General features: G+C 43.5%; 1 protein-coding gene across 2 annotated transcripts in view; it reads left to right on the top strand.

The window, feature by feature from the left end:
* Window positions 1-17,518, top strand: part of Pitpnm3 (PITPNM family member 3) — a 95,448-nt gene that overhangs the window by 27,420 nt on the left and 50,510 nt on the right. For both annotated transcript variants that reach the window (XM_074047124.1, XM_074047125.1), the window contains exon 3: window positions 4,159-4,266. In XM_074047124.1, the coding sequence (XP_073903225.1) occupies window positions 4,159-4,266 (108 nt within the window). The remainder of the gene's footprint in view (window positions 1-4,158; window positions 4,267-17,518) is intronic.

Raw genomic sequence — 17,518 nt, 5'->3', positions numbered from 1 at the left:
CAGGTCCTCAGGATGCTTGTGCCATTGCAGGGCTGCTATCTGAGCTTGGGCAAGCCTCTGGTTTGGCCTCAGAGCCCTCCTCTGGAAAATGGTAGGGGTGGGATTGCCTGTCTTGTGGGTGGAGAGGGAGGAGGTCACCATGGGACTTATTAATGGGCAAAGGAGCCATCACAGACATGAACCCCAGGTAGGTCGCAGACTCCCACTCTTCCCACTGCCTTTCCCCCTATTGGGGAGGGGAAGTGGAGGAGAGAATGCCATGGAGTCCATCCCAAAGCCTTCTGGACTGCTGTGGGTGGGGAGATGGGTCGTGTATTAGTGCCAGATGAAGGTGAGTCACCTTGTGTCCCAGAGACATTGAAGGAATACACATCTAAGTCCTTGGAAGGGCTGGTGTGGGTTTTATGATGAGTGGTATGGGATGACAGTCTGGAGAAGGTGCCCCGGGCTCTATGAGCTAGAGCAGAGATGAGGAGGCTCCCTGTATCTGTGGCTCCCACCCAACATCAGGCCTGGTGTTGGCCTGGACTTCAAGGGTACATCCAGGCTTGGGCAAGGTTGGAGTCAGGCTGGAGTCAAGGCCAGGGTTTTCTGACAGTGGGTAAGCCTAGCCTGGGCAGGGGTTTTTGGCTCAGTGGAGGTGACATGGATATTGCAGCCATGTCCACACCAGAGATTACCTGGGGATGAGAATTAGTGCATAGGGAAATAGGCACCAGAAGACAAAAAGCAAATCCAATACCCAGGACAGCTGTCCATATGTGCCCTCTGTGGCCTCTGGGTCCCATGGGAGGCAGGACTGCTAGGAGGGAAAGCAGATCAAGACTACAGCTGAACAACCCCCAACCCTACTTTCATGCATGCACGCACGTGTGTGAGTGTGTGTGTGTGTGTTTCTCACTGCCACTCAACAGACAAGCCCATTGTTTCCAGAGTGAAGATCTGAAGGCTGAATGTGGAAAGTGGGGACAGGACAGGCAACAGGCCTAGAGAGGGAGAGGGAGGCATGTGGGAGGGATATAGGGCTTGGAGGCGTTAGAGATACAGGGATAGGGTGGAAGGGCAGGGACAGGGAAAAATTCAGGGGAGACTGGAGAGCAGAGAGGGAGAGAAAGAGAAGGATGCACACACACACAGACAGCAAGAGAGGAATGGTGAATTAAAAGACAGGCAGTGATCCAAAGGAAGGGGCATAGCCAGAAGGGGGAGGAAAGATTCGTGCAGTGGTGGGGATCCTGAGGAAAGAGAAACCCAAAGGGAGTGAGAGAGATAAAAAAAAAAAAAAAAAAGAGGCCTCTCCATTCAGAGAAATGTAGACGCAGAGGGAGGAGAGAGGGAGAGGCACTGGGGTGAGGGGAGAATGAGGGAGGGTGAGCAAGGCCACCCAGAGAGAGACAGATGCAGGAGAGAGAGAGAGAGAGAGAGATTCAGGAGAGAGGGGTGCCAGGGGACAAGAAAGGGACTCAGGGACAAGAATTCAGATCTTCAGATCAGATCTGAGGGGGCCAGGGCAGGAGAGACACACGCTGAGTCTGTGAAAGTTATTTGATAGAAAACCAGACAAAATTCCAAGAGTGGAAGATGGAGCTGGGGCACACACAGAATTAGGAAGAGAGAGGCAGAGGCCCAGACCACACAGAAGCAGGTGTGCTAGACTTCCAGAGTCCTGGAAGACCCCACAGTGCTCTGATAGCCTCACACATTTCTTGGGTAGGACATATGGCATTGTAGAAAACATAGGAGCTAGCATGTGCTGAGCACCTGCTGTATATGTAGCACCTGGAGTCTAGCTCTCTTATCTTCCTATGTCAGAGTTATTAACTGTTGTGTTCATCCTACAGGATGGAGGTCAGGTCTCATTCGACACACAGTAGGTGCTCGGGAGTCCATTCACTGCTGAAGGGATGTTAAAATGAATGAGTGAACAACTATTTGCTTGGGCACCTAAACCAGGAGGTAGAGAACTCCAGGTGGATTACAGGCTGACCCTGAGTAGCCCGCTCTGGAGCAGGATGTGATGCCATAGGAACAGGCAGCAGTATGACTGGGTCCACAATGAGCTGGGCACAGCACCCCTTGCTGCTGGTAGTGGTGTGCGATGACAGTTCCTTCATATGATGTTATCGCTGCCTCTGCCAATACTCTCACTGTGTGATTGGCCCTCTGGGAACACGTGACCTGCCTCATCCCATTTACTCTTCACAGTCATCCTATGACCCAGGCGCTACTCTGATAGAATTTTGTAAAGGGGGACATGGGCTGATAAAGCTGAAGTTACTTGTCCAAGGCCGTATAGCTGGGAGATGATGAGTCCGGGATTGAGAATTGCCAATCTAACTTCAGATCTGAACTTTTTAATTGCTTTACAATTTTGCTTCCCCAAGAATAAGACTACCTTATATTTGTGTACAACATTTTGGCTTCTGTAGTTTGTTTCAAAGTCACTGATATTTGTCCCTATAGCAGCTTGCTAGAAAGAGTTGGCTAGAGTTTTGATTGCTACTTAAGAGAGAAGAAAATAGGAATAGTGGTGGAGGGTCATGTGCCAAAGCACAAAGCTCACAGAGCAGAATCTGCATTGGAACCTGGTCAGAGCTCTGTCCAGCACTCAGTGCTGCTCATAAGTGTAAACTGGTCCCTAGAAGTAGCACACCAGGCTTAGGAAATCCTAACCTTACTCTCTTGCTCTCACTGTATGTGTGTGTGTGTGTGTGTGTGTGTGTGTGTGTGTGTGTGTTTGTCTGTCTATGTCTGTGTGTGTTGCTTGGGTGGAGTGTTGGGCAGCCAATACAGTGTGTTCAGGGCAGGGTATCAGGAGGGTGGGATTTCAGGACTCATGAAAAGCATATCTAGGCTTGATTCTTGACTCTAGCTAGTGACCTTAGGCCTCTGTTTCCTTGTCTATGAAATGGAGATAATAATTGTCCTTTGTTAGTATTTTTTTTTATGAGAATTGAGTTAATATTTGTAAGTCACTTACACCAGTCTCATCATAGGGTTTCATGAGGGCTGTTAAATGAATCAAATAAATAAATGCAATAAGGCAGGAGGTGTCCCAGGCAGAAGTGGGATGTGGATTACGAGCTCTGGAGTGACTCAGATGCTCAGCAGCTCCCAGAGTTTCAACTCTACTATGTTGGTTCCATCTGCTGGGTGAAGTTCTTTGACATCGAGACAGGTCTGACCCCTTTGTCCTTAATTAGCATGAGCTTGGGGACTCTCCTCTACATTCCTTGATGTCTGTGCTATGAGGAGGGCACAAAGTTCTTGACCAGGAAGGCTCATCTCTTTGGGTGGGGACAGGGAGGAGAGTGCCCTTTCTATGGATCTGTTCTTGGAGATATGTCCCTGTGCAGGATGAGTGTGTTGGAGGTGGGGGACCCAGGGCTTGTGTGAAGCATGGGTGGGGAATATGGCTCTGTTGCTTCCTCACAGAGTTATCACCAAGCTCAGACAGGGAGAGGGCAAGGCTGGAGAGGGCTGGGGGTGGGGAAGCAGTGAAAGGTTTCTCAAAGTTGAGATGGTAGCTGAAGGCTCCATACACCTCAAAGCTTGCTTAGGTCCAGAAGGCTGCTGCTCTCCACTTACTCCAGAGCTGCCCTGCCCCCCTCAGACTCTGATCCACTCAAATCCTGCTGGCGAGTTACTTCTCATGTGGAGAAATAACCACAATAGTTCTCATTGATGAGCACCCCACCCCGTATGCACCTAAACCTTACACGCATTATCTCATTTAATCTTCACAAAAACTCTGTGAGTTGGCATTACCATGGCAAAACTGAGGTTCAGAGAAATCCAGGAACATTCCCAAAGAAAATGTGTTGGCAAGTAACAAGGTTTTGAACTTTCTTCCCAAGAAATGTACTGTGCATGATAGGAATGGAGCCTTCTCTGGGTTTCAGCTCTCAGGCTGCCTTTCTGTAACATGTGGAAATCCAGCCTCCACTGCTGTAACACGTGGAAATCCAGGAAGGCACAACAATGCTTCTTGCAGACAAGTTCCTGAATGCTTCATTCCTATATGTAACTAGAGATGCCTTCATCAGTTGAAGTTACCTCAACTCACGGATGAACTATGTACTCTTCAGACATCGGCTCCTATCAGGGCTCCCTGTGCATAGCTCTGCCTGCTCACGCCTCCTCTGTTCCTTCCCACAGAGGAGGTAGCTGAAGGGAAGAATGCGATCCTCATCGGAATGAGCCAATGGAACTCAAATGACCTGGTGGAGCAGATGGAGACCATTGGGAAATTGGATGAGCACCAAGGTGAGCTTTACCTCTCATGACCAGGGTTTGTACCTGTGTGTGTTGCAAGGTAGGGCTGAGAGTTGGGTCTTCTATGAGGAATCATCTATCTGGGAACCCACACTCACAGCATCCCTGAACTCTTGCCTACAAGAACGCTCTTGGGTATATCCATGAGGTTTTCTATGATGAAACAACCTCAGGGTTTTTCAACAGACCTTCCTTTGTCCATGGAATGACCATTCAGGAGCAAAGACAATTCAGAGTGGTGTTGGGCCCAAACTAAATGGACTTCCTGGCCTGTGGAGTAGAATCTACTGGGAAAGGAAGGGTGGCAACTGGAGGAGCCTTAGAACAGGGACAGGTGCTGAGCTCTCAGGGGAGAAGGACAGCAGTGAGGATTGGGGCTTCCTTGAGCTGAGTAGTCATTGCCGATTCATCTGGGGGCTTTCCAGGAAGGTGGGCTTTGGCTGGGAGCTTGATCGGCAGACCAAGCAAGCTCAGCCTTTTAGGTATCCATTGGCCTACCCATTCCACCATTTTTTTAAATCACTAACAGAATATTTATTGAGTACCTACTGTGGGTAAGCACTTGGCAACAGGGGCCACAGGTGACTCAGCTGAGGTTTCTGCCTTGTGGTGGGGACATAATGTAAGACAAGATACAGCAGTCAAGCTTAAGCTGAGGCTTGTTGGCCCAGAAGGAAGAAGCAGGATTTTAAGATGGAGGTAGGAAAGGGGATCAAGGAAGGGCTTCTGACAAATAGGCTTCAAAAGTCAAGTATAACATGTAGCTAAGGAGGTCACAAAATCTGAGCTGACATATGGAGAAACTGAGGCTCAGAGTTCCTCAACTGAAGGCTGTATTTGAATAGCATTGCATTGGAGTGAGAAGCAGAGTCGGGGCTAGAACCCTGTCCAGAATGCAGGGTGCTAACCTTTGTACCTGATAGCCTCAGGCCAGTTTTTTAGCCTTCCCCCCTCTTCCTTCTTTCTTTCTCACTGTCTTAGTCCTTTTTGTGTCTCTATATAACACTGACACTGGGTAATATAAAAGGAAAAGAGGCGTGTATGGCTCATGATTCTGGTGACTAAGGAGTCCAAACAGCATGATGCTGGTGTCTGGTGAGGCCCCTCAGCCTGTGTCCCAACAGGGTGAACGTGGCTGATAGCATCACAGGGTGGGAGTGTGTGAGAGAAGCAAGCGGTGTGAGCAGAAGAGATCACATGGCAAAAGAGGAAGAGTCCACGGAGGGGCTGGGGTCCCTCTTTTCTAGTAATCTGCTCTCTTGAGAATGAATCCATTCCTGCAATCTGATCCACCCCAGAAGACTGGCATTAATCCCTTCATAAGAGCGGTCATGACTCAATTACCTCCTTCTAGCTCTACCTCTTAAAGGTACCACCAACTCTTAATACCATTACACTCGGGACCAAGACTCCAGCACATGACCTTTTGGGGACAAACATCCAAACCATAGCCTTCACTTCCTCTTGTCTCTCTGTTCTTGGCCCTGTCATTGTACACTCGCATTCTGGACAGAGTTGCTGAGTGGGCAACTCTGCCCACAGAGCCTGGCAACTCCTGTCAGGACCTGTCCAGTATAGTGGACCTGGCTCAGCCCAAGAGAATGACCATCTTGCTTCAGCATCTGCTCCTTTTCTCACCCCCTACCCCTGCCTCCTTGGTTCAGCCCCTCCCCATGGCAAAGCACCCACCCTGAGAGATTGGTGGGCCCAGTGTGACTGTCCCATTTTATAAGTGAACCTGAAAAGCCAGTTTGATCCCAAGATCCTTCTAGGTTCCTGGTTCCCAGTTCAGGGCTTTATCTCCCAGACTAGACTAAAGCTTGAGACAGTGTGAGCCCCACAAAGTTGGGCCTAAGAAACCTAGGGTCTTCAAACAAACGTATCCTGAGCCACTGTCACATCCTAGGAAGGGTCAGCTCTGCATCTGGCCTCCAAGGCCAGTCCAAACACAGTGTCCCAATCTTTACAGCCATGTAAAGATCTTGGTCTTCTCTTTCCTTCAACCTAAGGATCCCGAAGGGGCCATTGATTCCAAATGTTGCTCTAACATTATGCTTGGTGGCCATAGAAAAAAAACAAACCCATTTGTACTCAGTACTCACTCCCACCCCCACTTGTCTGCCGAGGAATGTGTGACTCAGACATGGTGTGAGCAGGGAGGGCCGGGAGGGAGGTCTACAAGAGAAGCAGAAACTGAAGCTTTGGGGTGTGAGAGGTCTGGGTTTGAGCCCCAACCCTGCCACACTGTGGCTTATCACCATTCTGAGCCTCGGGTTCTTCTGCAGAATGAGGTATTAGTTAGTAAGTTGCGAGAGTTAGATGAGATAATACTGCAAAGTGCATTCAACAACAGGCCGTTGTATTGATGGAGGAGAAAAGTGATCATCATTACACAACCACAGCCCTAACAAACATTTTGTGGTGCTGAGTCATGGTGGAATTGGGGTAGTGCTTCCTTGAGGCCAGAGCTGATGCTGTGTTCTTCCAGTACAGAATGGGGAGCAGAAGGGAGGAGGGGATGAGGGAGAGCAAACCAGCTGCATTTCCAGCTCCTGCTGAGTCCTGTTTCCCTGTGGATTCATAATGTGAAATCTCACAATATGACAGAACACACACACACACACACACACACACACACACACAATCATTTCAGGTCTCATTTTGGAGCCACCAGAGGGGCCCAATCCTTTGCTAGATAGTGGGGAGATAGAGATGAATAGGATGGCATTGTCACTTTAGGAGCCTGCAGCAGAGTGACAGGCGGAGGAAGAAGGGGGCTGACGAGAGAAGCTCTGGGGGCTATTTTGGGGGAGGAAGTTTTGAGAATATTTGCGGAAAGACTGCAATCAAACACACTGGTACAGTCAGTGTTCCTGCTTCCTTCAGGTTTCCTGTCCTTAAACACAGGGCTTACCTTGGAACCCCTCTCATGGTTGGTTTCTGACCAGTCACACTGCCTCAGTGACCCTTGCTGATGATGACTCTGTCTATCTCCAGCCAAGACCTCTCTAGTGGGCTCCAGACTCATATTTTTTGGTAGCATCCTACCTATATGTCCTAATGACTCCTCACACTCCACAAATTTCAAACAGCCTTCCTCTGACACCTGAATTGTGTCTTGTAATCTGTCTTTTCTCCCCTCAACCATTTATGTCATATGTCACATAGGTACTGTCTGACTGTTCTACAGTTCCAGCTCTTGAGGGTGCCAATTCTGGAGAGTGTGTGCATGCTGACTACACCTCCTGGTTTTTCTTTATTCATTTTTTTTTATTGTGAACTCACCTTGGTTATACTCTTTCCTTTTCAGTGGAGTGTGTGCCCCTGATTGTGCAAATGTTCCCTAGAGACTCACTTGTGTTTCTGCTGGACTTCAGTGTTTCACTCATCTTGAATATTTTTTGTGCTAAATTTACAGTTCAGGAGTTCCATTCTATATGGGTGCTATAAATTTAGACTCTACACCCATATGTGGCTCAGGCTTAGGGTGTTAATTACTCTTGTGTGACTTTTTTCTTTCTCACTGCCTGTGAATGGTTTCTTTGCTGCTGTCCCAAAGGAATTGTGTGTGTGTGTGTGTACATGTGTGCACGTGTGTGCATGCGTGTGTATGTGTGTATGCACACATGTGATCCTTTACAGATGGAGAAGCCCTTCAAGGATCCTACTGAAAAGTGGCTCCACTTTAGCTCCTTACCATCCCCAGGCCAAGGTCAAGTCTGGAGTTGACAATTGGACCTTGGTGCCTGGCCCGGGAGCCTCCCGCCATGGGATTGGGATCCTGGGTCTCCTCCATCTGGGCTTTTGCTTTCCTTTCCTAGTGCCATTCCCATGTTGCTTCTGACATATGTGCAGCATATGGTCTGTATTTTAAGCCTGGTTATACATTTACATTTTTGCTGATAAATTTATTGTCTGGCATATATGTATTTTAATGGAAAGGGTCCTTCATCATCAGCTCAGTGCACATTATTGATCGTTATTGGTTTTGACAACTGCTTCTCTTGTTATTTTTACTTAACATTTGATTGTGGTAAGAACATAACATAAAGGTTACCTTTTAAATAATATTAAGTGTCTATAGCACAGTGGCAGTAAGTCACATTGCTGTATAGCCATCACCACCATCCAGCTGTAGAGCTTAGCTGTTGTCTAGAACTGAAACTCTGTAGCCACTTAACTACTGATCGCCATCCCTCCAGGCCCTGACAGCCACCCTTCTTCCTGACTGTGTGAATTTGACTTCTCCAGGTGCCTCATATAAGTGGGATCATATGGTATCTGTTCTTTTGTGTCTGGCTTATTTCATTAGCATAATTTTCAAGATTCTTCCATGTTGTAGCATGAATCAGTACTTCATTCCATTTTGTGGCTGAATAATTTTCCATTGTGTTTATCCATTTATGTGTCGATGGACATTTGAGTTGCCGTTTTTTAGCTGTTGTGACTGATGCTGCCGTGAACATCAGTGTACAAATATCCAACTTATTTCTTGTACACATTCTTATTGGGGACAAAATGAGAGATACAAATAAAATCAAAGTCTTTCTTTGCTATTCCTTCCTCACTGCAGTTAACCGCTGTGGACGGTATCTCTCTAGAGATGGATTGTATTAGACTTAAGTTCTGCAACATAACTTTATCTATTTATTTTTAAATGTGACAGTAGGTCTCGAAGAGCTTTTCGTATGAGTATATGTAGACTCACTTCACTCTTTTTGCCTGTATTATAGCATTCTCTATAATAGATGTTCGAAATTATTTAACTATTCTGTAGTGATAGACATTGGGATTTTCCATTATGAAAAGAATGTACATAGGTTAAAAGTTTAAGCACTGAAAATAGCAATAGATATTGCCAAGTGGTTTTGCAAAAAGACTGAGCATAAGTACATTTTCACACCAGCCTTGGGTTGGGTTAGCCATTTTCCTATGATGTTGTCAAATTTGATATCAAACTTTAAAATTTTACCTGACAGATGAGTGGAAGTATTTTCTTTCTGTTTTGCTTTATATTTATTTGATTTATAGTGAGACTGAACATCTTTTCATAAGTGTGTTGACTAACCCTATTGTCTTTTAAAATTTTTTTTATGCAGTATTGGGAATTGAACCTAGGGCCTTTCATGCTTGAGCCCTACCCCTAGCCCTTTTAAAAAAAATTATTTTTAAGATAGGGAAATAGGGTCTTACTAACTGTGCCCAGGCTGGCCTCAAATTCATGATCCACCTTCCTTTGCCTCATGAGTTGCTGGAATTTGGGGTGTATATTCCCAAACCTGGCTAAATTTTGTAAACATTATTTTTGCCCATCTTCCATTAGATTATTTGTCCTTTTCTTACTTTTTAAAGGAAGTCTTTATATATATTCTATGTACCTAAAATATTGCCACTTTGCTGAAATTTCTTATCGGCGCCAATTGTTGTTAGTTGCTTCTTTTGGATTTTCTAGTTAAGAGTGTCATATCATTTGAAAATCTGAACAGTTGTATCTGTGCCAGTATTTGTTCTACTTTCTCATTTTTCTTTTTAAATCGCAGTGCATGGCCATCTTAGAATTTTGCTTTTCAGATTTATGCTCATCACCATAAATATATATATGTATATATATTGGGGTTTGAACTCAGGGTCTCGTGCTCGCTAGGCAAGTACTCTATCATTTGAGCCTCATTCCCAATCCTTTTGCCTTTTGCAGTTTGTTTTTCAGATAGGGTCTCCCATTAATTTTGCCAAGTCTGGCCTCAAACCTTAGTCCTCCAACTTTGGCCTTCCGAGTAGCTGGAATTACAGGCTTGGCAACCAGCCCCAGAGTGTGATCCACTTTTAATGCCAAAACCCACAATTCACAATAAAAATACAACAATTAAATATGCAAGTAGCCAAAGTGATAGCAGGCTTTCTCGTTTGATTTTTTTGGGGAGTACTGGGGTTTGAACTCAGGGCCTTGCACTTGCTAGATAAGCACTCTACTACTTCAGCAATGACTCCAGCCCTTTTGCTTTAGTTTATATTTCAGATAGGGTCTTGGCCAGTCTTGGCTGGTGAGCCCCTTACCTCTATCTCCTAAGAAGTTAGGATCCTAGGCTTATGCCGCCGTGCCCAGCCCTCTCGTTCGATTCTGAATGCAATGATAAAATGGAAATATTCTAGTGTTTCACCCTTGGTTCCTTGGTACAACATCTAAGATTAGGACACTGCTGCAGGTGAAGCAAAAGAGCTACTAAGAATAAGAACATAGTAAAGAGTGATATTAGAAAAGCAGAATTATACCTTTTGGGGTGAGGTGGGCAGTTCGGGTAATGACCTTCTGCCTAAACAGGGACAGTGCCCCTCAAGGGGTGAGGTGGGCAGTTAAGATAAAGATTGCAAGGAAGCTCTGGGCTTTGGGGTTTTAGCCAATTGGGTGGGGTTTTTAGGTGGCAATAAACTGAGGGCCCTTCCCTAGTGGCCCTCTCCAAATGGTTTGACCACTGCACAGAGGCAGCCTAGGTCTGGGAAAGCATTTCTTCTTTACCCTTCCTGGCTTATCCTTGATAAGAGAGAGTGGGCTCCATAAGGATATAAGGCCATTGTCCTAATCACTGATTCAGGATCTGGGCCATCTAGGGGTTTTAGGATGGAGCCATTTCCCATTCCTACTCTTGTCTTCCTAGGTGCCTATGATAACATTCTCCTCTCAAGAGTCTGACCCTGAATTGTTTTGGGAGTATGGACGAGAGGTTGATCTGGCTGCTTCCTGATGATGGGGAGACAGGGTTACTCAGGGTCCAGACTCTTGCTGTCCAGCAGAACACAGGGAAGTTGATTAGACTCAGGAAGAGACAGCTGCTGGGAATGTAACCTTTCTGTTGTTGGACCAGCAAGACTGTAGTTGTCACAGAATGAAGCAGCCATCATATTTAAGGGTGAAAAGGTGTTCTGTATCCTGGAAGTGAGAAATTTCATAAGGGTGTTACAAATTAGAGTCAGATGAGACAAGTGCCAGGATTAGGAGAAGCGGGCAGGAGGTGCATAACTAAGCAGTCTTGGCCAATGACTGGGATTAGCAGGTGAGGCAGGGCCTTGTCAGGATGAGAAAATCATTGGTGCGGGGGCGGGGGGGGTGGAGATCATCTCTTATGGAAAGAAGTTTATCCATTAGTCCTGTTCAGGGAATCCAAGGTGACCTGAGAAGTCAATGGCTTAGAGCAAAGGAGACAGGTACAAAATCCAGGCAGAGCATTCACATGTCCACAGGAAGAGTCACTGCTTTTTTTTTTTTTTTATTCATATGTGCATACAAGGCTTGGGTCATTTCTCCCCCCTGCCCCCACCCCCTCCTTTACCACCCACTCCGCCCCCTCCCTCTCCCCCCCACTCAATACCCAGCAGAAACTATTTTGCCCTTATCTCTAATTTTGTTGTAGAGAGAGTATAAACAATAATAGGAAGGAACAAGGGTTTTTGCTGGTTGAGATAAGGATAGCTATACAGGGAGTTGACTCACATTGATTTCCTGTGCATGTGTGTTACCTTCTAGGTTAATTCTTTTTGATCTCACCTTTTCTCTAGTTCCTGGTCCCCTTCTCCTATTGGCCTCAGTTGCTTTAAGGTATCTGCTTTAGTTTCTCTGCATTGAGGGCAACAAATGCTAGCTAGTTTTTTAGGTGTCTTACCTATCCTCACCCCTCCCTTGTGTGCTCTTGTGAGTCACTGCTTTTTAGCAAAAGCAGTTTTAAGTACCTGTTACAACGCCTTTATGTTTAAATATTTCCCAATCTTGAGGGAATTAGGGTTTTGGCCAATCTAGCTTTATAGGTTTCCAGGCTGTGGATAAACTATTAGAAGCGGACAAGTTGCAATGGCTGAAGCATAAAAATTAAACGAGTTCCTTGTTTAAGTTGAAAGGTAGAAGCACCATTATGAAGCAAAATGCAAGAGGGAGTCAAAGTCAGAAGCTCCTGGAAGGCCTAGAGTGTCAATACCACGCCTGAGAACACTTTCTCCATAATCTCTCTCTTTAGTTATTTTGGAAGGTTTGGCATAAGTGACTCCATTTTTGCTATTGGTTTTGAGAGCGGGTCTTTCTATATAGTTTAAGCTGGGGTGCTATGTAGACCAGGCTGGCCTTAATCCCAAGGGTGGGAATTACAGATATATGGCATCATACCAGGTAGGATTCCATTTTTATTCTGACAGCATTCTCCTTATCCTCCAACAGTTTTCTTGGCAACTGCTTGTCTCTAAACAGTTAATTTAATTGGCCCTTGCTGTGGGGGTGGTCTGATTTGATCCCATGTTGAGGGACAAGTGACCAACAGGAGGGAGTCAATTCAATGACCCTTTTGGCCAAATGTAAACAAGTCAGAGGTTTAGAAAGAGTGGATCTTAGGCTGGGCTTACTTGAAGTTTAATCCTGTCTGACCTGTAGCAGTCTCAAAATACTGCTTAGATTGCACTGTTATGGGTTGTACTTCCCTTTAGCAGATATGAGTCCTGGTGTGTAGGGTGTTCCAGTTGTTCCTCAGTTCTTGGGTGTAGTGCTACAGGTGCAGCAAAGGAACCATAGAGTAAGAACATAGTAAAGAGTGGTATTTATTAAGAAAACAGAATTTCATCTCACGGGTTGAGGCACGCAGTTCAGGCTTTGATAATCTTTTCTTTAAGCAGCACCCTAAAAGTGTTTAAGCTTCAGTCTCCCCAACACCTGGATCTAGCCATGTTGCCCCTCCCACAGGATTTGAACACAGCCCTCTCATCCTCAGTCATTTCCAAGTAGTTCAAAATCTCCGTTTTTCTCTCTAGACACAAAGTTATTCAGGACCATTTACAAAAACCCTGATAGATTTTTTTTTCTTGTTAATTTGCAGTTTTATTAATTTGTGATTAGAGAATGTGACTCTTAAGTGCTATCCTTATGATGTTCTCTCTTGTTCAACACATGATCGGTGTGAGTGTGTAAATAAAATATTGCAGATGAGTTAAAAAAAAATGATGCCTTTATATGTTCATTTCCAAGTCTCTATTAGATCAAGTATATCAATTAATACAGCTTTCTCCTTTCCTTTTTTTGTGTCTTTGGTTGAAATAATTAAATTTCTTACATATTCTCATTCTGTGTTTCTAAAAATATACATATTTAACATATACTTAAAATGTGGCATTTTCTGTTAGGGTCTGGATTAAGTCAATATTATATCCTATTGCAGAATAGGAAAGGACTTTAGTATGATTTCTCTTTCCCTGACCATTTGGTTTCAGGTGGTTATCAATTCTTACTTCAACTTCATGTTAACTTTTACTGTTTTTCTTTGGTGTTGGATTCCTCATTATGGTGGCCGTAGGGTGACTTTTCTGCCCTCCTACCCTCTCATCACTATCCCCCATGTGCTCTTCTTAATTTTTCTTTAGTTAATTATATTGAGGCATAATTTATCAGTAAAATTCACCTTTTTTGTGTATAGTTCTCCCTGGTACTTCTTAAGTTCCCTGACTTCCTCCTGAATTTACTTGCTCTTTTCACTAGAATATCTCTTCAATTAATTCTTCAGGCAGGGATTGTGGCTAGTAACTTCCTGTGTCCTTTCAAGAGATGGCTTTATTTTGCCTTCTCGTTAGAATGAGAGGTTGTCTACAGTATAATCATATTCTCATCTGTCCCCAAAGACATTTCTCCATGACCTTCTTGCTTATAACGTTGTTAGTGAGGAGTCTGAGATAAATTTAATTCTTATTCCTATGTGGATAATCTATGTTTTCTCTCTTCTTAAGCCTTTAGTGTTTAAATCTCCATTGGTTTATTCTGAAACCACAGTATTTCCGAGTGAGTTTTTGTTGTCATGCTTGCACCTGGTTGTACTCTTTCATTACCGTGAAGTTTCCTTTTTATTGTCTCTCAAGTTTTTCTTCCCCTGTTTTGTCCCTACAGTGCATATATTAGACAGTGCATATGTTTCTAAGCATTTCTCAATTTGTCCTTCTAATTCTTATTTCTCCGTCCTGGTTGAGATCTGGAAGTTTTCTCTGGCTCTAAACAACAGCTTACCCATTTCCTCTTCATCCTCTTTATGTTCTGCTGGTCAGCTCCTCTGTAAAGTTGTTTTTTCTTTTTCAACAATCATCTTTTCAGTTTCATATGCTTTGATTATTTACTTCGGCCAACAACCCAATGTAGATTCAAGAGGCCATGGGTTTATTCTACGCTTACTAACATCTCCTTATGCTATTCTATTAATTTTTAGAGTTTTCTGGTAGGATAGAGATGGGTAGGAATAGACTACACACTTAGGACTGGATTAATTAGCCAAAGATCACAAGTGAGATCACAACAGAGCAGAAGCTATCTTGATTTCAAATTTCTAAGGAAGCACACAGCTGTCATTAATGCTGTCCAAGTGAAATATGTCTTGCAAATTCTTTTTTAACAATTGAGATAAATTTATGTACCATAACACTCACGTTTTAAAGCATAATGGTTGTAGTATATTCATAAAGTCACCTGACTATCACCGTACTGAGTTCCAAAGCATTTTCATTCCCCCTGCCCCACAAAGAAACCCCACAATAATTAGCACTCACTCCCCACTCTTCTCATCCCCCAACTCCTTGATTTTCACCTATAAACAGAACCAAACAATATGTAGCCTTTCGTGTCTGATTTCTTTCCCCTAGTATAATGTTTTCTGAGATTCATTCATAAATCAGTACTTCACCACCCTCTGTGGTTGGATGTTATTCCACTGTATGGATGGACCACACTTGTGTCTCCATTCATTAGTTGATGGGCATTGAGTTGTTTCACTTTTTGCTATTATGAATGATGCTGTTATAAGCAGTCATATACTAGACTTTTTGTGGATGCGTTCAGCACTCTTGGTACGTATCTAAAAGTAGAACTGCTGTATAACATGGCGAATTTAGCTTTTTGAAGAGCAGCCAGACCCCTTTTCTCAAAGCAGTGCCACCACTGGCCATTCTTACCAGCCACATAAAAGGGCTCCAGTCTCTCTGGATCCTCACTGAGGCTTGTTACCGTCCTTTTGGTTCTAGCCATCCTAGTGGATAGAAAGTGATATCTCATCATGGCTTTTATTTTCATTTCCTGGCGACTAATGGCATTGAGCATCTTTTCATGTGCTTATTGGTCATTTGCTTATCTTTTTGGAGAAATGTCTATTCAAATTATTTGCCATTTTAGAATTGGGTTGTCTCTCTATCATTGAGTTCTATGATTTCTTTATATACCCGAAACACTCGAACATTGTCAGATGAATGTTTAAAAATGTTTTTCTCATTTTGTGAATTGCTGTTTCATGTTCCTGATGTCTTTTGAAACACAAAATGAAACAGGGTCTCAGAATGTAGCCCAGGCTGGCCTTGGACTTGCAATGTTTTTGCCTGAGGCTCCTGAGTGCTGGAATTACAAAGTTTTAAATTTTGGCTGGGCATAGTGGTGCACACCTGTAATTCTAGGTACTTGGAAGGTGGAGAGTAGTAGGATCACAGCTTAAGGCCAACTCAGGCAAAAAGTTGGCAAGACCCCATCTTAATAAGTCAGATGTTGTATACATATCTTTAATCACAGCTATGTGGTTGGTGGAAGTAAGAGGATCAAGGTCCAAGGCTGGCCCTGGGCAAAAGTGTGAGAACCAACCAGAAAAAATGGCTGGGGGTATGGCTCAAATGATAGAGAATGCAAGGCCCTGAGTTCAAACCCTTGTACTGCCAAAAAAAAAGTTTTAAATTTTCATGAAATTCAATTATGTATTTTTTTCTTTTATTGTTTGTATTTTTGGTGCCAGATTAAAGAAACCATGGCCTAGTCCAAGCTCATGAAAATTCACCCCTGTTTTCTTTTAAGAGTTTTATAGTTTTATTTCCTACATTAAGTCTTTAATCCATTTGCGCCTTCTGTGTGTATGGTGTGGAGCATGGTTTTAACTTCGTTCTTTTTCATATGGCTAACCATTTGTCCAGCACCATTTATTGAGAGGCCCATTCCTTCCTCCATGTTGAATTGTTTGTCAAAAGCCGATCGATCATAGACCTATGGGTCTATTTCTGGACTCTGTATGTGCCAGTGTACTGTACAGCCTTGATTTCTGTAAATTTCTAGTAAATTTGAAATCAGGAACTGGGACTCCACCAACTTTGTTCTTCTTTTGTAAGATTGTTTTGGCTAATCTGTGTTCCTTGCACTTTCATATGAATTTTAGGTTCAGTTTGTCAATTTCTGGAAAAGAGCAAGCTGGGATTTAGTTGAGATTGTGTTGAATCTAGAGATCAGTTTGGGGACATAGTGCCGTCATAACGGTATCTGTTCTAATCCACAAACACAGATGATCTTTTTGTTTATTTAGGTCTTTATGTTTTTCAAAGATGTCTTAAAATTTTCAATGTACATGTCTTGCACTTGTTTTGTTAAACTTATTTCTAAATATTTTCTTTTATTTTTATTGAGACAGAATTTTGCTATGTATCCCAGGCTGCCCTTGAACTCTTGAATGCTGGGCTTATAACTTTGCTCCACCATGCCCGGCTTATTTTATTCTTTTTAATTCTTTTGTAACTGGAATTGTTTTGTTAAAATCAGTTTCAGATTGTTCATTACAACTGTAGGGAAATAGAATTGATTTTTGTATATTGATCCTGTATCCCATGACCTTGCTCATTTATTAGTGTCTAGGTTTCTTTCCTCCCTCCCTCCCTCCCTTCTTCCCTCTCTCCCTCCCTCCCTCCTTCCCTTCCTTCCTTCCTTTTTTCCTTTCCTGGCAGGGGGATTCCTTAGGATTTTCTATACGTAAGATCACATCATCTCCAAATAGAGGTAGCTTTGCTTCTTCCTTTCCCATCTGAAAATCTTTTGTTTCCTTTTGTTGCCTAATTTTCCTAAGTCCTCTAGTATAATATTGAATAGGGGGGCGAAAGCAGAATCTTGTCTTGTTCAAGAATGTTTTCAGTCTTTCACCACTAATTGTGTTGTTAAATGTGAAGTTTTTAAGGTGCCCTTTATTTGGTGGAGGAAATTCCCTCCCACTCCTACTTTGTCGAGTGTTTTTTATTATTATTTCGAAAAGGCATCAGATTTTGCCAAATGCTTTTTTCTGTATATTTGAGGGGTTTTTTATTCTATTAAGTGCATTACATTGGTTTTTATATGTTGAATAAGACTTGGATTCCTGAGATAAACTCCACTTGGTGCTGGCAGGTCTTGCCATGTTGTTAGTCTTTTATGCTCAAGGTTTATATATCTCTTCTGGAATAA

Source organism: Castor canadensis, chromosome 11, assembly GCF_047511655.1.
Source record: "Castor canadensis chromosome 11, mCasCan1.hap1v2, whole genome shotgun sequence".
NCBI lineage: Eukaryota > Metazoa > Chordata > Mammalia > Rodentia > Castoridae > Castor > Castor canadensis.
The sequence above is the reverse complement of the archived record's forward strand: the minus strand, read 5'-3'. Positions and strand labels throughout refer to the sequence as shown.